The sequence below is a fragment of the Hyperolius riggenbachi genome, chromosome 11, assembly GCF_040937935.1.
Source record: "Hyperolius riggenbachi isolate aHypRig1 chromosome 11, aHypRig1.pri, whole genome shotgun sequence".
In the NCBI taxonomy this organism is placed as follows: Eukaryota; Metazoa; Chordata; class Amphibia; order Anura; family Hyperoliidae; genus Hyperolius; species Hyperolius riggenbachi.
In genome coordinates this window covers 211,970,533-211,993,999 of record NC_090656.1, presented here as the reverse complement: position 1 = coordinate 211,993,999, position 23,467 = coordinate 211,970,533, and the positions used below count along the sequence as shown (strand labels likewise).

Genomic DNA, 23,467 nt, shown 5'->3' with positions numbered 1-23,467 from the left:
AACATAAGGAGAGACGGACAATTTGGACTGTTTGAAATAAATACGGCAGCCCCCATACTTCTCTTAGGGCTTGTTTCCACTTATTGCGAGTATGCAGCATTTCCCTGCATGTGAGCCGGACGGGGAAACACTGCCAATTCAGTCTGTAAGCTTGCCATCTAACTCGCATGCCAGTGCGATTCTGGACGACAAGCTGCACTTTTTCCCTGCATACAAATACCTATAGCCGTGCATGGTTGTGGCTCTGCAGCAGGATGGGTGACACGTCCGTTTCCCAATCCAATGCAGCACCCAGTGGAAATAGGCCCTTACTTCACAAGTCCATTAACAGCTTGCCCAACATTCCCTTACAGAAGACAATCTGGTGTAATTATTCAGAGTTGATGCAAATGTATGAAGTTTGGAATTAGACCAATCAAAAGTGTCAGCTGCTGCTGCATTTGATTGGCTCGAATATCAAGTTGAAGAAATTTGCACAATTAGATAAAAATGTGAATTAACTCTACATTTTTAGCATATTGACCATCCTTAATGATGGCATAACAGCAGCTCGGATAGACGAGAGGACAGAACAGCTGAAGTCGTTCATGTTGATGAACGTTTAACTTCTATTAAAAGGGAAATATCTTGCCTGGACCAGAACCATTTTAGCAAGAATGATCATTGCTTCTAATATCAAGCGACCAACGGCAAGCCGGTTCCCATGCAGGAGCGTAACTACAAATCATGGGGTTCCCTGGCAAAACTTCATGTGGCCCCCAATGTATACACCCTGTCCCTTGCCTACCCCTGGACACCCTCACAGCCTGGGAACCTGTCTTGCAAGGGTCATCAGACATGTGTGGACAGTAGACCTTCATATCCAAAACAAGTGTAGTCAAAAAAACACCTGATTTGAAGTATAGTCCCCTGTATCAGAGGAAGGGAAGGTTCCCCAGCTCCATCCCTCCCCCCCCCCCATACAGCTAGCATGACAGGAGATTCCAGACTACAGACATGAGCTGGTGGAATAATTCTCACAGGGACCGCCCCGTCCACTGACCTTGGAGATGAGCTGCTTGAACTCCTGGACAGTCTGGCTTAGATAGGCACGGACACTGATCGGATGTGCTACTGTTTCAGTCTTCAGGTCCACCACGAAGACTTTCACCATCACCTCTGTGGAATTAGCAGAAATCATGAATGACGAAGCAGCTCATTACAAGCAATACAAACCAAACTAGTACCACTCTCTGGCATAGAGTACCAACACTCCTAGCATGCTCCATCACAATGAGCTTGCTAATTACAACCAATAAAAAGCCAGAGGTCCTATCTAGTCTAGTCTGGAGGCGTTTTCTCTAACAGCAAATGTGTTATGTAAGATAGGTTGCAGAGAAATGCAGCCAACAGACAAGAGGGCCGACAGAGAGGCACAGATGCGACGTTATGAGGCGGGTGGGAAGAACAAAGCTATCGGCCGTCTTGACCCATTACAGGCAGCCACAGCAGACTTTAATCACCATTTGGGAATGTTTTCCGCTCTATGTTTTTATAAGGTGTCTGTATGCAGACAGATTAAAGTGTTTCGTATTCTATTTACCTTTTAGAAAAGCCACGCTGCACTTAATACTCAATCATTTGCATAGATAAAGGCACTTTTGTTTTAAAATCTTTAAAGGGACACTTAAGCCTAAAAAAAGAAAAAAAAAATCAGTTTTACTTTCCCGGGGCTTCTACCAGCCCCCTCCAGCCATCCCGTGCCCTCGCAATCATTCACGGAGCCTCCGGTCCCCCACCATCCAGCTAGTTTCGTTTTCGCTGACAGGCCCAACAGGCCTGGCCACGCATATTTTTCTTTGCGTTCCTGTCAGCAATAGAGTCCTGCGCCTGTGCAGGATGCTATTTAGGACGGGAACATGAAGAAGGATACGCATGGCCAGGCCTGTGCAGGCACGGAAAGCCCGCCAACTCCCTGTCAGCGAAAATGAAACTACCTGGCGGCGGGGGACCAGAGGCTCTGTGAGTGACTGCGAAGGTACGGGATGGCTGCAGGGGGCTGGTAGAAGCCCCAGGCAAGTAAACTGATTTTTTTATTCTTGGTTTAAGTGTCCCTTTAACTCGTGCAATGCAAAAAAAGTTCCAAGTAGGCTTTAGTGCTACATGTACCCAGATTTGTCTTATGTCATGTCAGTCCAATATAGTTTATACCACTCCTAAAATGGAGTACCCTATGCAACCAAAACAGTCTGTGTAATTGAAGAGATGCCAGTGGTCCTGTTGATTGTACAAAATATCTACCAAAATTCCAAACAGCAGCTTTTCCAGGTAACAAGAAATAGGAGCATTTACTAATTAACCTATTTTGGTTCCTGGACGTAGAAACTACGTCCAGGAACCATGCGCGCTCCCGCGGCCGATCGCGTGCATCCCGGCCCGCGGTTCGTTAGCCAGGCAATCAGTGAATCGGGCTATGGTGCCCGATCACGGATTCCTCTCCCCCGCTGAAAAAGTGACAGCTTCTCTCGGAAGCTTCGCTTTTTCTGGCTGTAACGTACCTCATGCGTCGCTCTAAGCGTGTGTTACGCTTAGAGTGACATCATGTAAACAAACTCATGGCCGCCATCTTGTGGCCAAACAGTAAAACTACAACTGAAAGTAAAAAAAAAATACAATTCAAACACACATTTACATTATAAATCACTTGTTTACATCCCACCCTCCCAAAACTACCCAAATAAAATGTTTAATAGAAAAAGAAAACAAAACATTACAATAAAAAAAAAAAAAATCAATATGTAAATGTAAATATTTACCTAAGGGTCTAAACTTTTTAAATATCAATGTAAAGATGAAATACTTCTATATTTTTTTTTATTTTAAACTTGTAAATAGTGATAGATGCAAAACGGAAAAAATGCACCTTTATTTCCAAATAAAATATTGTCACCATACATTGTGATAGGGACATGATTTTAACGGTGTAATAACCGGGACATATGGGCAAATACAATACGTGAGTTTTAATTATGGAGGCATGTATTATTTTAAAACTATAATGGCTGAAAACTGAGAAATAATGAATTTTTTCCGTTTTTTTCTTATTCTTCCTGTTAAAATACATTTACAGTAAAGTGGCTCTTAGCAAAATGTACCCCCCAAAGAAAGCCTAATTGGTGGCGGAAAAAACAAGATATAGATCAGTTCATTGTGATAAGTAGTGATAAAGTTATAGGCTAATGAATGGGAGGTGAACATTTCTCAAGTGAAAACGACGGAACTCGAATAGGTTAAAGGCACATAAGTGTCAGAACTAATAGATCACTTCTACATATTTGTCCAGCCCTGATATATGTATACAGGGTAGAGGCGGTGACAAAACTCACCTCCTGGCTTGTAGGACTGGAACACCTGATCTGGCCGCTTAGTCTCCAGAAGTAGATCGAACATATAGGAGGACTTGACTCCGCCCAGCAGTAGTCCCATTGGGCGATCATCTTCATCTTCGTACGACCGCTCCAGGTAATCGTGAAATTCATCATATTTCACTAGTCTGCAGCAATCCAGAGGAACGACTCCTTCCAAATCCATAATCTGAAATGGACAAAGTGGAATAGGGGGATGATCAACATGTAAATGAAAGGAATGAAAAAGCAGAATATCCAACACACCAAAGACTAAACCGCCCACAACAACCGCCCACAACAAGTGGGGCTTGCACTCTTTTGCAGGTAGGCACTAGTCTGTTTTTAAGTAGCGCTGCTCATTTCCTTGCTATGTACTAATGTAATTCGTTTTTGGTCAGCTGCTCCCACTTAACAGCCATGCTTTTGGTGTATATGCAGAGCTTCTGTTTGGGTTTAAGGTGCCTTTGTAGTTCCTGGGGGGGCTCAGCGCATCTCTGATGGAGGCCATTCGGAGGCGGCCTGGTGTTGCGCTGATCCACCTTTTGCGCAATTTTCAATTTTATTTGATTAGCCGCACCCAGGCTATGCATATACATAGGTTAGGATTTAGTTAGTGTTAGGCCCCTCCCATGGAGGATTGACTTCTTCGCAGTGGGAGGGACGAGTACTTAATAGGTTGCATGCAAGCTGTTAATGGAAACCAACATCCTCCTCTAGTGGTAGACAGGTCATGTGTATGCTCAGTGTGTATTCGACCCCACAAGTGGGGCTTGCACTCTTTTGCAGGTAGGCACTAGTCTGTTTTTATGTAGCGCTGCTCATTTCCTTGCTATGTACTAATGTAATTCGTTTTTGGTCAGCTGCTCCCACTTAACAGCCATGCTTTTGGTGTATATGCAGAGCTTCTGTTTGGGTTCAAGGTGCGTTTGTAGTTCCTGGGGGGGCTCAGCGCATCTCTGATGGAGGCCATTCGGAGGCAGCCTGGTGTTGCGCTGATCCACCTTTTGCGCAATTTTTAATCTATTAGCCGCTAGATTCATTAAAAACATCAAATTGAACAAGAATCCATTAAAAAAATTAAGATCTTAGCCAATCGATTACAATAAGACTGCCATTCAAGAGAGACAAAGCAGTAGACTTTAATCAGTCAGGCAATGGTGGGGGTACATAGCTGGCCAATCAATCACCATCTGAAAAAATGATCACTGAAATCTGATCAAAAACGGACTGGTGCGAGGTGGAAAAAACAGTTGACCAATTATATACTGAACTGAGATGCCGACATGTAGCGGAACTACAACAGTACTTCCCAAGTTCCCTGAGAAACTAAGATAAGGGGGAGCTCTTTCTTCTCATGATAAACCATGGAGGAGGCACAAGATATCAAGGCGTACCAAGGTCCTCACCCCCGTACCAAGGGGTCACGAAGAGTATAGCATCCAAAAGAACGACACCACTCAGTAAATTTATAGCTCAGTTACTTTATCAAAGCATAGAGTAGTGGGGGTGTCTTGGCAACCTAGAGAATAATACAGGAAACAAAAACAGTAGCCCAGTAGTGCAATATGTACGAGTAGAGGAATTTAGTGAATTGTAAATAGATGTTCTACTCACAAAGGCGGGTTGCAAGAGGGGCAACCAACCACAGGAAGCAGGTGGAGACCATGAACCCGACTCCACTCGGGCTGGCCCAAACGGACCTGGATGCGGTCGCTCTCCTTAGATAAAATGACAGACGACTTGCGCGGTCAAGACCAGTAGAGGTCTGTCTCGACCCCAGCAACAAGATCTGTTGGGGGGTATATTAAGCACCATTGGGGAAAGAGGCGCCCTAGTGTATATAAAACCTTTTAAGAAAAGATAACATTGAAAACATTGAGGTGGCTTACCTCAAAGAGAGCTTTGTAAACACAAAGGATATTTATTAAGCACAGACAATGCCTCTCCCTAAATTGGATGGCTTTTTCTGATCAGCACTTTTGTTGGCCTGAGGAAGCGAGCCAGACCCACAAAACGCATTGCCTGTGCTTAATAAATATCCTTTGTGTTTACAAAGCTCTCTGAGGTAAGCCACCTCAATCTATTAGATTTTATCTTTTTTTACTAGGGCGCCTCTCTACCCAATTGTACTTTATTAAAGCATCAATCCAAATAGTGACGACAATTACGGTGTTGGTCGTCACTATTTAGACTGATGCTTTAATAAAGTATCTGAGCTATAAATTTACAGAGTGGTGCCGATCCTTTAGATGCTATAAACAATGGACAGAAATTTTCAAACAAAACAGACTACAGACCAAAGTTAAAACAAGGACCCAAAAGGAGCCAAGCAGAGAGCACCCATCAGCCTATATTACCACTACCTTCCACTAACTGAATGCTTGTTGCAGGCTCCTGACTGGAGACCTCAACAACTAGAAATGTGATAGCAATATGGCTTCAATCTTTTTAGACCTGCCAATAAGGGGGTCATCCACGACCTGTCGGGTGGTCCTGTGAATAGAGTACATATTGCAGCGGCACTGCATCAGTTAGGCAACGAGGGCTACAGCCTTAGATCAGCCCAGACAGGATCTTATTGGAAACCATAGGCTATCTTTGTTTTGCCTATACATAGGCACCCAACTTTTACTCCTAGAGTTCATTTATCACTTGCAATGCATTGTACCTTCCAGGCGATCTCCACGGCCTCTTTCATGATCTTATCCTTGTGCACCTCCAGCTTGTTCTCCATCAGAATCTGCTTGACCGGGTGCATGCAGAACAGCTTCAGCTGAAACACAAGAGAGGCCAGTGAGAAGTCTGCCTCACACTGCGGACTCATACTGTACATCAGGGCCTCAGACACAGGACAAGTCTGTACCTTACAGGTATTGCGCTCGATCTCTCGCTGCCGCTTCTCCTCCTCTTCCTGCTCCTTCTCTTTGTACATCAGATGCTTGATGTGCTCGGGGAAATCGTTCACCTCTGGGAATTCTGAAAGGACAAAACAAGCAAAGATGGAAGTCCATGGTGTCTCACAGTGGCCTGTGAAGGATGACAGTATTAGTTATCGGACACTGCTACACCACTGTTGGTACCACAAAGGGCCTGTGGTCATGCTTCAGATCTCAAAGTAAACCAGAAGCGAAGAAACTAGTATCAGGTTTGATACTTCCCTATGGAGAGGGAATGTTCTGAATCCTCTAGAGGGTTCCCGGTCTTCACTTGGTCTCCTAGTTTCGTCGTTGTCCCCAGTTCAAATTTCCTGGCGGCTTCATATTCAGCCCTCCTAAAACAGGCTTAATGCACATACAGGAGCTCAGTACAGAGCTGCTTATCTTGGGAAATACTTGAAGACCCAAGTACTTCCAAAGGCTTCTAAGAAGACCCAAAGGCTTCTTCAAAGTTAAGGATTGATTGCTCTGACAGGGGGCCCAATGGTGGAACGAGGCGATGCAGAAAAGTATGGGAAGGATTTATTGGTTCCAGATCCTTCACTATCATTAGGTGAGTATGTAAGGATCTTTGCCCCACTAAAAGTACCCTTTAAAGAAAACCAGAACTCAGAAGAAAAGGAACAATATGGTATTGTTTGCTTCTGCGTTATGCTGTATGTCATTAAGATATATCGCTATTATTTTTGCGAATAAGGACTTGTAATTATTGCTATAGTATGAAGAAACATCAAAGAAAAATACACCTTTATTTCTAAACAAAATATTGTTGCCATACATTGTACTAGGAACATAATTTAAATGTTGTTATAACCAGGACAAATGGGCAAAGAATACGTGTGGGTTTTATCTATCTTCGCCCATTTTGTTATTGAACTAAAATGCTAAAAAAAAAACAAACAGAAAAATAATGATTTTCTTAATTTTATTTGTTCTTATTACCTTTAAAATGCATATAAAATAATTTTTAGCTAAAAGTACTGCCCAGAGAGAGCCTAATTTGTGGCAAAAAAAACCCCCAATATATAGGTCATTTTGGTGTGATAAGTAGCAATAAAGTTATGAGCGAATGAATGAGAGGAGTGTGATGTGTGAAAATTGCTCTTTCTTTTAAAGAAAACCTGTAACGAAAAAAGTTCCCCTGGGGGGTACACACCTCAAGTGGGGGAAGCCTCCGGATCCTATCAAAGCTTTCCCCGTTCTCCTGTGTCCCACAGCGGTCTCGCTGTGCCCCTCCGAACAGTAGGGATGTAAATATTTACCTTCCCGGGAACAGCGCAGTATTGGCTCTCCGCTCGGAGATAGGCAGAAATAGCCAAATCGCTGCCAGTCTGCTCTACTGCGCAGGCGCAAGTCGCCTGCGTAGTAGAGTGGACCCGACAGACATCGGCTATTTCCACCTATCTCCGTGCTGAGAGCTGCAACAGCGCCCCCGCTGGAGCCAGGGAAGGTAAATATATTAAGCTTTGTCAGGCTTGTCGAGCCAGGATTGTGGGACGGTTTGGGGGAGCCAACGATGGATTGCCTGCAGCTATAGAGGAGGGGGGGGGAGCCTCACTGGGACCCTGAGGCTTCCCCCTACCGAGGTGAGTACCCCCCAAGGAACCTTTTATTTGTTACAGAGTCTCTTTAAGGGAAAATAACTTGCGGTGGGGAACTGGTTAATGTATGGTAAGGAAAGTAATGCTTTATAATGCTGTGGAAGATAATTAACATTTGTCAGACCAATCCATCAATGTCTGTCAATAACACTACTAAGAATAAAATGGAGATTATGAAAAAGACTTCCTGTTCTCTGGCTGATTAACCAAATATTCTGATCTAACACGGATTTCCCAAAATAAGCTATATAGAGCTTCTTGTTCCAATTCCAGAATCTCCCAGAATCCTCCATGCTGCATCCCCAGGAGGCAATGCGACAGGGTGGGTGCACGGTAGCTGTTGCCACTCCCCTGGACCACAGGAAACAACTGTAAGGTAGGTGAATACTAAGAACTAAAAATACCTAATAGAACTCCTGTCCAGGAGACAGATGGACTCCGCAATGGCTAAAGCTAGACTAATAATGGGACAACCTACCAAGACACCGCCCCCACTTACTTGCATTTCTGGTGGGATTCTTGAGCCGGTACATTAGCATGTATGCATTTGTAGAGCTGTGGGAAGAACAGATGACATCAGCACATGCAATGGCAAGCCCTGCTGTACCTGAAATCCTTACGGTTGTATCACACACCTGGCAAAGGCACTGGAGTAGTATCCCCGATTCCCTGTGGATCCCCCGTAGGTTTTCTTAATGTCCTCTTGAGTTATCTGCATGAACAAAAACACAATCCTAACGTCACTGAGGCCGATATAAGTTAGAGGGACGAGTTGGATGTACAGTCCCTACAACTCTGCGCTGTGACAGAACACAACTGTGATCACTGCATGGATAAAAGGAGGGGCAGTAGAGACACCCCACCCAGGTGCTATACGTTCACGCCTCTTAAAGTTACAGTACTCCAAGGTAGTCGTATAAGACTCGCAATAAAAGGCCAGATCTATGCTTTTTTCTCCCCTAGGCCAAGTATATTAGGGCTCCCCTTCCAAGCACGGCAGCGCCCCTTCCATTCTATGTGCCACCCCCTCTCCCATGTGGATCATCCCTGTACTGCAGACCCTGACGTTTTAAAGCAAACCTGTGAGGGGAAAAATGGTAAAAGTTAGATACTTACCTCAGTAGCGGGAAGCCTCCGGATAGTGTATATGTCAAAAGGGTGCGGGGTGTAGCTGCTAGGAGATGATCAGCGATACTTACAACATTTCTACTAAGGCTTTTACCGCTAGCTATAGCCCCTACGCCTAACACTACTCGTTCCTGCATAACTTAAATTTGGACTTCCGCTATCGCCAAATTATACAGTGGCTGCCTGTGCAGACCACTCCCGGCCACGGGAGCGGCACGGCCGCCAAACCCAGGAAGTCACATGAGAACAGATTGTGGTTAATGGCCAGTGGGTAGTTCTGAAGAGAACCACCATGGCACTCAGTGGGCCAGATTTATTAACCTCCCTGGCGGTAAGCCCGAGCTGAGCTCGGGCTATGCCGCGCAGGGGGAGATCTCAGCCCCTGGTGGGGTGATTTACAAGCTGTAAAGTGCTGTGCGTGCAGCCAGCACTTTGCTAGCCGCGCGCACAGCTTGATCGCCGCCGCTCTGCGGCGATCGGCCGCACGCAGCGGCTGAAGAGGGCCCCCCCCCGCCAGAGCCCTGCGCTGCCCGGATCAATGAGTTCCGGGCAGCGCTATGGGCTGGATCGGGTGTGCCTGACGTCAGGACGTCGGCCGACGTCCATGACGTCATCCCGATCGTCGCCACGGCGACAGGAGAAGCCAAACAGGGGAACGTGTTATATACGCGTTCCCCTGTTTGCAATAGATGCCGGCGACGATCGGACTAGAGGGCCACATGCGCCCTCTAGTGGTGTTTCATGTAGCTACCACTCTGGTAGCTTTACATGAAACAAAAAATTTTTTTTTTTTTAAAAAAGGATTTTTTCAATTTGGAAAAAAAAAATTAACCGCCAGGGAGGTTAAAGAATTACAGACAGTTTTTCCTTCTTTAACATTTCTAACCAGTATGGGGAACTGTTCTGCATGATAATAAGTAACTTCTTAAAGAGAACCCGAGGTATTGGGAGAATGCCCTCATCAAACCATTTGAATATTTAATTGCCTCTAGAGACAAGCTAATCCAATTTAAAATATTACACATAGCTTACATGACCCCTAGCAAACTTGCTAGATTCCACTCCTCGAACCCAGCTTCCTGCTGGAGGTGTGGCGAAGAGTCCGCAAACTTCGACCATGTTTTCTGGTCATGCCCTAGGATAGCCCTAAACTGGGAAGAAATCTGTAAGTACATCTCTAGAATAACCAATATTCGAGTTTCTCCTGAACCACTACATTGTCTATTGGGTGAAGTGACTGCCCTAGCTCCTACTAGAGCTCAAAGGACTCTACTGGGATTATTATTATTCTATTACAGGAAAAGTATCTTACTACAGTGGAAGCAACCAGATCCTCCATCACTCTCATACTGGAAAAATCTCATAAATTCATCCTTACACCTATATAAGGCAGCGTACATTGCCAGAGGTTGTCCTACCAAATTCCAAAAAGTATGGGGTACATGGACTAAGAACCGGGAAACGGTCTCGTCAGAGTAAAATATCATCCTAAAATAAGTCTATGATTCTGAGGTAAATCAGAGGTTATGTTAGTCAATTTGGTTCACGATTACATGCGGGCTATATGTTTCTTTCTCAATTGGATGGGTGGTGAGGAAGGGGTGGATATAATGAATGTAAGCACATTCTGTAAAGGACATGTGATCAAATGTGATATGACACTGGGATACACTGTATGTAATGAGATAACAAAATCAGTATTTAAACTGAACACTATTTGTACAGTTGTTGCCCAATGCACAGCTTCCATTATTGACTTCTGTTTGGTGTTTGTATGTTGTAATCCCCCAATGTTTGTTTATGGGGGCTGTTGAATTTATATGTTTGTTTTCTTTTTCAAAAACAAATAAAAAGAAACTTAAAAAAAAAAAAAAAAGAGAACCCGAGGAGTGTTTAAAGAATGTTATCTGCATACAGAGGCTGGATCTGCCTATACAGCCCAGCCTCTGTTGCTATCCCAAACCTCACTAAGGTCCCCCTGCACTCTGCAATCCCTCATAAATCACAGCCATGCTGTGAGGCTGTGTTTACATCTGTAGTGTCAGTCTCAGCTGCTCCCCCGCCTCCTGCATAGCTCCGGTCCCTGCCCCCGTCCCTTCCCTCCAATCAGCAGGGAGGGAAGGGATGCTGGCGGGGACTGGAGTTCTGCAGGAGGCGGGGAGAGCAGCAGACTAACACTATAGAGATAAACACAGCCAGCTCTGACAAGCTGTTTGTCAGCAGCGTGGCTGTGATTTATGAGGGATTGCAGAGTGCAGGGGGACCTTAGGGGGGTTTGGGATAGCAACAGAGGTTGGGCTGTATAGGCAGATCCAGCCTCTGTATGCAGATAATATTCTTCAAACCCACCTCGGGTTCTCTTTAAAGAAACTGTACTCACCTCGGGAGGGGGGTACTCACCTCGGGAGGGGGAAGCCTCAGGGTCCCAATGAGGCTTCCCCCTCCCCTGTAGCTTCAGGTAATCCAGCGCTGGCTCCCCCGACAAGCGTTGACATAGTTACCTCTCCGGGATCCAGCGCAGGAGCAGTAGCGGCGCTTTGTTCGGGCTAGGCGGTAATAGCCGAGCCAGATTGTATCCGCTCTACTGCGAAGGCAAAAAAGGACTCACGCCTGTGCAGTAGAGCAGATTGATCGGGATCGGCTATTTCCGCCTTAACCCTAATGAAGAGCAGCTAGTGCGCTGCGCAGGATTGCGGTAGGTAAAGATTTACCTCGCCCCACTTCGGGGGACCCTGGCACTTAAACGGAGTGAGAAGAATCCAGAGGCTTCCCCCTTCTAAGGTAAGGCCCCGTTCACATTGTCTGATGTTTACATTGCATGCGTTCCGGAACATTTCAGTCCGCGAACGCATGCTGCACGCATTTTTCCCCGAAACGCGCGGCAACGCATGCAAACGCAGGTTTGCATTCGTACCGGTTGCATTCCGATCGCATGGCCTTCTTTAAAGGTTTTTCTTTAAATCCTACTTAATAGCAGCAGTTTAGCATGAATTTTTGGAACTGCGTTACAGTAAAAAAGAAAAGTGTGAATCTACCCCTAAACTGCCGCAGACTAAGAAGTGCTTAGTAGCAGTTCTATAGATTGTGCAGCAGTACAGGCTAGGCATGATTTGTGAAGTGTTCCTCCCCCCTGCTGAATTCCTCACTCAGAGCCTACCAGTATCAACACAGCAGATGTATCTTACCACAGCAACAGCAATTTCCCTCACACACTGCACTGTCTGAGAAACCTTGCTAACTCCTCCTATTTTGAAATAGTTTAAGAAGGAAACTGCACTATTTAGTGACTGCTTAAAGAGAATCTGTATTGTTAAAATCGCACAAAAGTAAACATACCAGTGCGATAGGGGACATCTCCTATTACCCTCTGTCACAATTTCGCAGCTCCTCGCCGCATTAAAAGTGGTTAAAAACAGTTTGAAAAAGTTTGTTTATAAACAAACAAAATGGCCACCAAAGCCGGAAGTAGGTTGATGTACAGTATGTCCACACATAGAAAATACATTCATACACAAGCAGGCTGTATACACCCTTCCTTTTGAATCTCAAGAGATCATTTGTGTGTTTCTTTCCCCCTGCAGCTATCTTCCACTGAAGTGTCAGGCTGTTTCCGCAGAGTGCAGACAGCTCTGCCTGTATGTAATTCCTCAGTATGTGAAAGCCCATCCAGCTCAGAGGAGGATTTATCCAGCTTGTAAAAGATAAGAGAGAAGAGAGAAGCTGCCCTACTCTAAATAATACACAGGCAGTGTGCAGAGAGGGCCTGGAGGGGGGAGATGCATCACAGAACCACAACACTGAAGAACTTGGCAGCCTTCCAGACACAGGCTGACAAGTCTGACAAGAGAGAGATAAGTAGATTTATTACAGAGACTGTGATAGTAGAAAGTGCTGCAGTAAGCCAGAACACATTAGAATAGCTTTTGGAAGTTGTAGGATGATAAAAAACAGGATGCAATTTTTGTTACGGAGTCTCTTTAAGATGTCTGAGACAGTTCTGCATGGATTTCTAAAAACCTGCCTATATTTTGTCTCAGACCCTCTTGGTAAACGTCCCCCCACTGTTGCCTGGTGAAGGTATATGTATATAAAAGTTAAGTGTGTCTCTGCACTTACCCGACTGACGTGCTGATCATTGAAGCTGTACCACTGGTCATCAGAGAAGGATCGGATACAAGCGTAGTAATGCCCGCCTGCCGCGCTGCCTGAATGCACCATCACAGAGAACAGCTCGTACAGGGAATTCTAGAAAAAAAACATTCAAATATATTTCAATACATGGCACAAATGCAGATTGCGCATTCGCATCAAGCCTGGAAGTGAAACAAAGCAGATAAAGTAACTTAAAGGACCACTACAGCAAAAAAAAAAAAAAAAAAAAAAAAAAAAAATTAAACAGTTAACACGGGGTGTCAAACTGAGATACATGGCTCGAAAATTGTACACTGGGACCTAGTCGCGGGCCAACATCAATGTCTACTGGCCAGTGGCCACCTTCCTCACTTAAAAAGTTCCCCCTTCAGCTCCTATACAGTTCTCTGCCCTCCCCTATACAGTTCCCTGGTGTATAGTGGTCCTCCCTCTCCTATACAGTTCCCTGGTGTCTAGAGGCCCCTACCCTCCACTATACTGTTCCATAGTGTTAAGTTATTTCACTCATCTACCCCATACGGCTTCCCTGGTGATCTAGGGATTCACCTCCAATATAGCTGCGCTGGTGGTCTACAGTGGGCCAAACATAATGCAAAGTGGAGAAACCCCTTGAGGGCCAAATTTGAGGGCTCAGAGGGCTAGATGTGGCCCGCGGGCCAGAGTTTGACATGCATGAGTTAACATCTGACAGAACTGACAAGTTTTTGACTAGTCCATCTTCTCACGGAGGATTCTCAGCGTCTTCTTTGTTTTCAAAAGCATTTCCTGAACGGCAGTTCTGCCAAAATAGCGTGAGTAAGGAGGCTGGTTTGTATCTTACCATTTTGGCAATTCGACTGAGCAACTGCCATTCATCCGGGCTGCGCTGTGTACTGTAGAGTTAAGAGGAGACTGAGGTCAAAGGACAGGCTGCCTACTCTCTGTACAGCAGGAACAACTAGCAGCCAGAGGAAGCAGTGCCTCCAACATGTAAATAAAATATAAGCTCTTGAAATCAATAGGCAGCTTAAAGCTAAGTCCACCAATTTCATTGTCCATTTTTGACGTTTTTGAACAGCTATCTGTCTATGTCCCAACTATCTGCCCTGGTGACCCTCTGAATTTAACACGTCTCCGAAGCCTCTGCACGGTGGTATGTGACTACGTAAAATTATTTTTTTTCAAAGAGCAACCCCAGCTTTTAACTTAGCTGTAGGGATAGCAGTGGTCGCTGGATGGTTGGTCTGCCATGGGTATTGGCTTGCGAATGTGCAAGGGGTTAAACCGATTTTGCTGTCTGATTGTCCACACCCCCCGTTGGAATCTCCATTTAACCCTATTTAAACAGAAACTGTAATCAAGGTTTGAACTTCATCCCAATCAGTAGCGGATACCCCCTTTACCACGAGAAATTGTTTCGTTTTCTCAAATAGATCGGGGGGGGGGGGGGGGGGGTATATCTGTGTGGCTGATATTGTGGTGAAACCCCTCCCACAGTGTGATGCCAGTTTACGGTCCGTGAACCTCATTGCATTGTGGGAAAGAATTTATAAATATTGTTAAAAAATAAGCAATTTTATTCATTTTCACTACAGTTCCTCTTTAAAGCAGAACTGTGAATTCTTTAAAAACAAAAAACAGTTTCACTTACCTGGGGCTTCCCCAAGCGCCCGTCCTGCACAAGCCTCCGTTCTTCCGCTCCAGCTAGTTTCATTACCGTCGTCGACGGCAACTGGCGTCCCGGGCTATGCGAAACCTTCTTCGCCTTCCTGCATGCTGTAGCGTCCTGCGCTATTAGTGCAGGATGCTATTGCGGGCTGGAACACACAGAAAGCTTTGCATAGCCCAGGGCGCGCAGGCGCAGTTGCCGTCGACTTGCAAGTCAGCGGTAACTAAACTGGCTGGCGCGGGAGCACGGAGACTCGTACAGGACCGGCCCGGGACAGGATGGCTGCTGGGGGCTTGGGGAAGCCACAGGTAAGTGAATTGACATATTCCGATGAATTTACAGTTCCGCTTTAAGTGTCCCCGCTTGAGGAGAGGATGCTGCATTCTGTATTTTTCTTCTAATCTACAGAATCAATCTCCACACTTGGGAAAAGTATGATGTGCAATTTTGCGCTAATCAAACACAGCGTTGGCCGTTAATACAGGAACTAGCAGCTCCTCTACCCCGACTGAAGGGTAGAACTGTAGCAACAAAAAAAAGGTAGAAGGAGGAGCGCTCCGTAGCATATTAAAACTTTTAATAAAAATAATAATATAAAAAAAAAAAAAGCTCACTTGACAAAGGTGTGGATACACCGAAATGCGTTGTGAGGTTACTGCACACGGTGACCAAAAGAGAGGCACCTATTGTCCACCACCATCCAGGACCACCCCCACTGCTGGCTACAGAGGAAGAGCAGGCTGCCATCCAGGGTCATTAGTTTGGGTTCTACCCAAGATATGCCTGTTTTCATTACGGTCGAGTAAGTGCTTTTAACCATTTCAGCCCGCGGGGATTTTTCACCTTATGGCCCATACTCATGGGCTACAATTGTCGCCGCAACACGGTCGCCCGTGAGTATGTGGCGTTGCACGGGTGCGCACCCCGAACCGTCGCTCGTCGCTGATGTCGCCAGGTGATTGACCCGGTCAATCGCCTGGCGGCAGTTGCCGCCGCAACTGTCGCTAGTCCGCGTGAGTATGCGGACTAGCGACAGCAACCTTCATAAAGAATACGGCGCTTCCGGCAGGGGGAGAAGGAACGTCGACGACAGCTTTCGTCGCACCGCTGGTCTCTTTTCCGCGTGTAAACGCAGAGGGACCTGGCGACGAGGCCAAAAAAGTTGCCCGTGAGTATGGGCCATTATGCATCAGAGCAATTTTCACCTCCGATTATTCGCTAATAACTTTATCACTACTTAACACAATTTATTGATCTATATCTTTTATTGATCTATAGCTTTCTTTGGGTGGTACATTTTGCTAAGAATTATTTTTTTACAAATGCATTTTAACAGGATTAATAATAAAAAAATTGAAAAAAATCATTGTTTCTTAGTTTTCAGCCATTATAGCTTTAAAATAATCCACACTACCATAATTAAAACCTATGTATTTCATTTGCCCGTTTGTCTCGGTTATGACACCACTGAAATTTTGTCCCTATCAGAATGTATGGCGCCAATATTTTATTTGGAAATAAAGGTGCATTTTTTCCGTTTTGCGTCCATCACTATTTAGAAGCTTATAATTTACAAAATGTTCGTAGTATACCCCCTTCACATGCATATTTAAAAAGTTCAGACCCTTAGGTAACTATATGTCTTTTTTTCCCCTTAATTGTAATTTTTTTTTTCCCATACAAATTTTTATTTGGGTAATATTTTGGTGTGGGAAATAAACAGTAAATTTGTAATGTTATTATATGTGTAAATTGTAATGTAAAAAATTTATGTAATGTAGTTTTACTATTTGGCCACCTTGAGTTTTTTTTTCTCCTTGTGCTTCTCGCTATGCGGAGGCACAAGGGAGACGCGGACATTTTTACGTGCAGGAAGACTGAAGCCTCTAGTAAGAGCGCTTCGGTTTTTCTGCTGGGGACACGGATCGGTGATCGGGAACCATATTCCCGTTCACTAATCCCAGGGCTACTGGGGGACAGCACGGGAGCGCGCCGAAGCGCGGCACCGCAGCAGAGCAGCCGCCTGGACGTTAGCTCACGTCCGGGCGGCAGAAATGGTTAATCATTGCGTGTTTTTTTATTAAAAGTTTTAATACACTACGGAGCGCTCCTCCTTCTACCTTAATTTCCACACTTACCTTTTCTGTGGATTTATTGAGCTTTTCCACGCTGCTGTTACTCTCTAAACCGATGCCTTCATCCAGAGCGTCATCGGTGCAGAAGTCGTTGCTCATCTGGTCGCTGTGACAGCTACCCTCGTTCTCTGCCCCGCTGTCCGTACAGCTCTCCGTCTGTGGGGACTTCTTACAGAGATAGAGGAAAGGCCGAGGTGAGGCAGAGCCAATGTATAGAAATCACTGAAAACTTTACCTCTACTATCCCATCAACCCTTCATGATACAAAACCAAAAAGTTTTCACTTTTTGCCACATTTTGTTATGTTACAGCCTTATTCCAAAACTGATTCAATTCAGTGTTTCCTCAGAACTCTACATGCAACACCTTATAATGACAACATGTACAAAAAAGTTTACTTGATGTTTTGGAAAATTAATGAAAAAACAAAAACAAAAAAACTGAGAAATCCGATGCACATAAGTATTCGCGGCTTAATACTTTTGGTATCATTACAGCCTCAAGTCTTTTTAAATATGATGCCCCAAGCTTGGCACACCTATCCTTGGCCAGTTTCACCCATTCCTCTTTGCAGCACTTCTCAAGCTCCATCAGGTTGGATGAGAAGCGTTGGTGCATGATCATTTTAAAATCTCTCAAGAGATATTCAATTGGATTCAAGTCTGGGCTCTGGTTGGGTCTTGCAAGGACATTCACAGAGTTGTCCTGAAGCTGTCCTTTGATATCTTGGCTGTCTGCTTCGAGTCCGCCTTGTTGTCCATCGCTGCCGCTCTGCTCCAAGCCATTCTCCTGGGGTCCCCTCCTTAGCAGCCACCGAACTGGCCAGGTCGACAGCCACAGCTGCTTAATGTTGCACTCCCAAACCTGGCAGCGTTCTACGCAGCCGCATAATGCTCCAGGCCACGGGAGGGCGCTTGCGCAGTGGCCACTGACTTGGCTGCTGCTACGGAGGGACCCCAGGAGTATGGCTTCGGGTAGAGCTGCAGCGAGGGACACATAGGGTTCTAAGGGCAGGACTGGAGGAAGCCCCAGCCTCATCTAAGAAAATCTGTTTACTTTTTCAATTTCCAAGATGCGTCCTTTAACTCAGTAGTATGTGAATACCTCATCTTCCACATCGATGAATGGGCTCATGTCCAGCTCCTCGGGGAAGGTCATCCGATCGTTCAGCTTGATGCGGTGCATGCTGGTGTAGTCGAAGTCAAACCTCTTGAGCTGCAGGGTCAGCAGATAGGGGAAGTGCAGGAAGCGAAGGCCCTGTACACACAGAAGCACTCACATCAGACTATCATAGACACAATCATTGGTAAGAATCCCAGAACCCCCAGTGCAGATCTCCATCTTACCTTCCTGGCATCGCACTTCTTTTTGCATCTTTCGCAGAAGTACTGGTTAGGCCCATCCAGGGTCTCCGGCTGTATGAAAGCGTGGAGAGCTTCTTCCTGGTGGAGAGAATAGTACAGATGGCTACAGAACGAAATGAAGCTGGTAGGCAGTGAATAGCTGGTGAAAGAAGGGGGAAAGGGAAGTGAAACGGACGTCTGCTCTTTTCTAAAAAGGTCCTTGTAGAGGTAGGATAAACCATACAAGCTGATGAAGAGGATGGTGACACCTGTATCAGATAACTGGGCCTCAGGTGTCACAAGTGCAGATTTTTGCTACTACCTGTTAAACCTTTGCAGATTAATCTTAACCTCCTACTGGAAATTTTAGGTGAAGCCTGGGGCTTCTTCCAGTCCCCTGAAGTCCTGCTAGTCCTACGGCGTTTCCATATGAGAATCAGGGCGTCCGCACTGCGCATGGTGGCTCATGCATGTGCAATAGCACAGGGTCGGTGGAAAAAGCAGCTAGTGCGCAAGGAGGAGCCCCTTGCAGGAGGTCCCAGCAGTGGAATAGCGAGGAGGAGGAGGACGGGAGAAGCCTCTGGATTATCTCTCTACCTAGGTAAGTAACTATTTGGGGCACTTTTTTTCACTACAGCTTTCCTTTAACCGTAAGCTAAATATCTTGCTTCCCTCTACTCCCCTCCCTGATGTTAAATCCCAACTCTATCTGAGGTCATCACTATCTGATGTCACAACCAAATATCACTGCCCCCCCCCCCACCTTTGTTCTTAACCTCAGGCTGGGTTTCCACTAGCCGCTGTGCATCCTATAAGACACGTAGCGGCACTTCCTCTTCTGCGAGCATGCAGCCGAATCCCAGAAACCTTGCCATGCATGACTAGGAGTTTCGCTGCCACTCGCAAAAAAACTGATCGCAATGCCGGCCGATTTGCTATGTTGCTGGCGGCACTATTATCCTCTATGGCAGAGTTTCCCCATGCGATTTGCCTGCACGGAAACTCCGTGCTAGTGGAAACAGGCCCTTAATCTTTTTAACAATGCCTGACTTCAATGATGTCTTATTCTACGGTATACACCTGAAACTTAAACCTTAAAGGGATACTGTAGGGGGGGGGGGGGGTCGGGGGAAAATGAGCTGAACTTACCCGGGGCTTCTAATGGTCCCCCGCAGACATCCTGTGTTGGCGCAGCCGCTCACCGATGCTCCGGCCCCGCCTCCGGTTCACTTCTGGAATTTCGGACTTTAAAGTCTGAAAACCACTGCGCCTGCGTTGCCGTGTCCTCGATCCCGCTGATGTCATCAAGAGCGCACAGCGCAGGCCCAGTATGGTCTGTGCCTGTGCAATACACTCCTGGTGACATCAGCGGGAGCGAGGACATAGCAACGCAGGCGCAGTGGTTTTCTGACTTTAAAGTCTGAAATTCCAGAAGTGAACCGGAGGCGGGGCCGGAGCATCGGGGAGTGGCTGCGCCAACACAGGATGTCTGCGGGGGACCATTAGAAGCCCCAGGTAAGTTCAGCTCATTTTCCCCCTACAGTATCCCTTTAACCCTAACCTATAAATAAGAGATCCATAGACCTTCACACTTATAAGTGTGCACACATGCACAATTACTGTCTCCTGCAGTGATCAGGACTCAATCCCTTTGGTGACAGGTGAGGGCTGAGTGCTGTGCAGATGTGTTGCTTGCCTGTAGCCCAACAACACCTCCTGTTGGTATGGAGAGGGAGGAGGGACAATAGAATACTCATTCCGTTGCCATTGTAATACCGGCAGCATGCACAGAATGACTATCTGCATACGCACCACGCTACCGAACGCAGTGCTGGAGCCGTATGGCCTGATGACCAGAGGGATGTCCAGGAAGGTATCGATCCTCCAGCCCTCGTAGCCACACTCCAGGCAGCGCACGTAGTCCTTCAGCTTCCCCTGGTACAGCTGGTTGATGAGGTCCGCCTGTAACGTAGGAAAGTAGTGCAGTACTTGTTAATAAGTAGAATTTTATTCATTTTTTTCAATCTTTTTAATTCATAAACCATAGCATCCCCAACCAGTAACATCCAGATGTATTATATTTCAAAAAATATGCCACTCTAACTTATGGGAGGAAGAATACGTTTCTACCCTGAGCCATAGTGATGTATTTTCCATGGTCACAGCAACTGTAAGCCTCTGGCAGGGTCCTCCCTTCACTAGTGTACTGAATAAATGACTCAAAAAGGAACTCTGAAGTTGAATAGGAGCAAAAAATAGATAATAATGTTCACTGAGATACAAAAAGCTTTTCATGCATCCTGCCAATATTAATGAATATAAAGCAACAAAGGAGAGAATTGGCTCTTGGGTGCATGAAAATCAATAAATACTTTTATTGTACATTTTATACAAAAGACCAAGACTAAATGCATAACAAATATGAATTTAAAAAACAGTAATATATATTGCAAATTAGCCAAATGTTGCCGCTGGACACTCCAGATCCCTAGATGAAAAATGGGGCTGCAGTCCCCAAAAAAAACAGGAAAAAATAGAAGGGAGTCCTCATGTAAATGGACATCAAGCTGGTTGTAGGCAGGCATGTAAAAAAACAATTGTTGTAAAAACATCCTCTGTATTTTTTTTTTGAGATTGAAAAGCTATATTCATACAGTTCAATACAATAGCAGCCCCCACTCAATGGGGCTAGAGGAGCAGAGATGACACTGGAACAAATTAAGCAAGGTGAACAATGCTGGTAGGAAACCGCAAGGCTGTGCCTCCCACTCGCAGGGGCAACCAATGAGCAGGGAGGGTTAGTAAAGCAGGCAGTCTGTCATCATGCTGTTGTTAAAAGACGAGCTTGCAAGCAGATGATAGTGTAATGTGCATGGCGTGGCATAAAGCTGTTATGAAGCCCAACACTATAGCACATAGCAATGATGAGTATGACGAGAGAGACAGTATGGTGCCAGCAAAGCTCCCAAGCTGGGAATCCGTCAGCAACAACGTTCATCAGTCGCCCCGAAACACTAGAGCAATGATGGAAAAATTCCTTTACGGATGGCATAAAGTTCCAATGCAAAATCAAACCTGCCCCCATTCAGGGATTCATGAGTGCAAAGGATGTAGTTACCAGTCCAGCTTAATGGCCAGGAACATCCTGATGGAAGATGAGGGTCCCAAGCGGCAATAGGCGGCGTTTGCTAAGCTGTCAGACAGCCTGACATGTTTCGCCGTCTTCTGACGGCATTCTCAAAGGCAGACAGCAAAAAGCGTGTTCCTAAGACGCCATAGCGGCTTCTTGTACTGGCCGTACTCCTCCCAAACCCTCAGCCACGCCCCCCGCGCACTCCCATGTGACCGCTCCGCGTAAAGACGCGGAGACGTCCGAGTGCGCGTCACTGGAGCGCAAATGCGCTCCATACCACAAAGCTGGAAGCTGTTTCCTCCGGCAAGTGTTTAGAGTGACGCGCCGTCAGATAGGGAGGGCGGGGAGGGGGCAGGAGAGACGGCAGAGATACAATATAACTTAACAAAAAGAACAGAGTACAATTAAAATATACACATAACAACATACAGGGCGGCACATGAAGTTAAACCTAATAGCCGTCATTTTCTGTATATAAATAAACCTATAACCATATCCTATAGAATTCAGAGTGCAAGTGCAGCCATAACAGTCAAATAACCAGTGGACATATCAATATATATCATGTCCACTGTACTGAAATGGACAGTAGTGAAGTAACAGTGGGGAGGAACGGAGGGTTTTTTATGAAAAACCCATACAGACAGGCGGATGAGAGAGCAGCCTGGTGGAAAGAAAATGGAGAAAGGGGGGCCCCAAACGAAAAAGAGCAGCAGCTGAGGGATCTAACCTAAACGAGCCTACTGTGGAAGAAAAACCCGGTAGTTAATACTATCAGCTGCTGCTCTTTTTCGTTTGGGGCCCCCCTTTCTCCATTTTCTTTCCACCAGGCTGCTCTCTCATCCGCCTGTCTGTATGGGTTTTTCATAAAAAACCCTCCGTTCCTCCCCACTGTTACTTCACTACTGTCCATTTCAGTACAGTGGACATGATATATATTGATATGTCCACTGGTTATTTGACTGTTATGGCTGCACTTGCACTCTGAATTCTATAGGATATGGTTATAGGTTTATTTATATACAGAAAATGACGGCTATTAGGTTTAACTTCATGTGCCGCCCTGTATGTTGTTATGTGTATATTTTAATTGTACTCTGTTCTTTTTGTTAAGTTATATTGTATCTCTGCCGTCTCTCCCGCCCCCTCCCCGCCCTCCCTATCTGACGGCGCGTCACTCTAAACACTTGCCGGAGGAAACAGCTTCCAGCTTTGTGGTATGGAGCGCATTTGCGCTCCAGTGACGCGCACTCGGACGTCTCCGCGTCTTTACGCGGAGCGGTCACATGGGAGTGCGCGGGGGGCGTGGCTGAGGGTTTGGGAGGAGTACGGCCAGTACAAGAAGCCGCTATGGCGTCTTAGGAACACGCTTTTTGCTGTCTGCCTTTGAGAATGCCGTCAGAAGACGGCGAAACATGTCAGGCTGTCTGACAGCTTAGCAAACGCCGCCTATTGCCGCTTGGGACCCTCATCTTCCATCAGGATGTTCCTGGCCATTAAGCTGGACTGGTAACTACATCCTTTGCACTCATGAATCCCTGAATGGGGGCAGGTTTGATTTTGCATTGGAACTTTATGCCATCCGTAAAGGAATTTTTCCATCATTGCTCTAGTGTTTCGGGGCGACTGATGAACGTTGTTGCTGACGGATTCCCAGCTTGGGAGCTTTGCTGGCACCATACTGTCTCTCTCGTCATACTCATCATTGCTATGTGCTATAGTGTTGGGCTTCATAACAGCTTTATGCCACGCCATGCACATTACACTATCATCTGCTTGCAAGCTCGTCTTTTAACAACAGCATGATGACAGACTGCCTGCTTTACTAACCCTCCCTGCTCATTGGTTGCCCCTGCGAGTGGGAGGCACAGCCTTGCGGTTTCCTACCAGCATTGTTCACCTTGCTTAATTTGTTCCAGTGTCATCTCTGCTCCTCTAGCCCCATTGAGTGGGGGCTGCTATTGTATTGAACTGTATGAATATAGCTTTTCAATCTCAAAAAAAA

The 23,467-nt window shown here is 45.8% G+C and overlaps 1 protein-coding gene across 4 annotated transcripts in view; it reads right to left on the bottom strand.

Annotated features, from left to right (window-relative positions):
- Nucleotides 1-23,467, bottom strand: part of USP47 (ubiquitin specific peptidase 47) — a 154,073-nt gene that overhangs the window by 29,674 nt on the left and 100,932 nt on the right. For 3 of the 4 annotated variants that reach the window (XM_068260690.1, XM_068260692.1, XM_068260689.1), the window contains 11 exons: nucleotides 20,142-20,291; nucleotides 18,333-18,428; nucleotides 18,091-18,243; nucleotides 16,990-17,154; nucleotides 13,168-13,296; nucleotides 8,559-8,635; nucleotides 8,423-8,478; nucleotides 6,250-6,362; nucleotides 6,055-6,159; nucleotides 3,366-3,573; nucleotides 1,043-1,158 (listed from right to left, as the gene is read on the bottom strand). In XM_068260690.1, the coding sequence (XP_068116791.1) occupies nucleotides 1,043-1,158; nucleotides 3,366-3,573; nucleotides 6,055-6,159; nucleotides 6,250-6,362; nucleotides 8,423-8,478; nucleotides 8,559-8,635; nucleotides 13,168-13,296; nucleotides 16,990-17,154; nucleotides 18,091-18,243; nucleotides 18,333-18,428; nucleotides 20,142-20,291 (1,368 nt within the window). The remainder of the gene's footprint in view (nucleotides 1-1,042; nucleotides 1,159-3,365; nucleotides 3,574-6,054; nucleotides 6,160-6,249; nucleotides 6,363-8,422; nucleotides 8,479-8,558; nucleotides 8,636-13,167; nucleotides 13,297-16,989; nucleotides 17,155-18,090; nucleotides 18,244-18,332; nucleotides 18,429-20,141; nucleotides 20,292-23,467) is intronic. The other variant, XM_068260691.1, reaches the window with a different exon arrangement.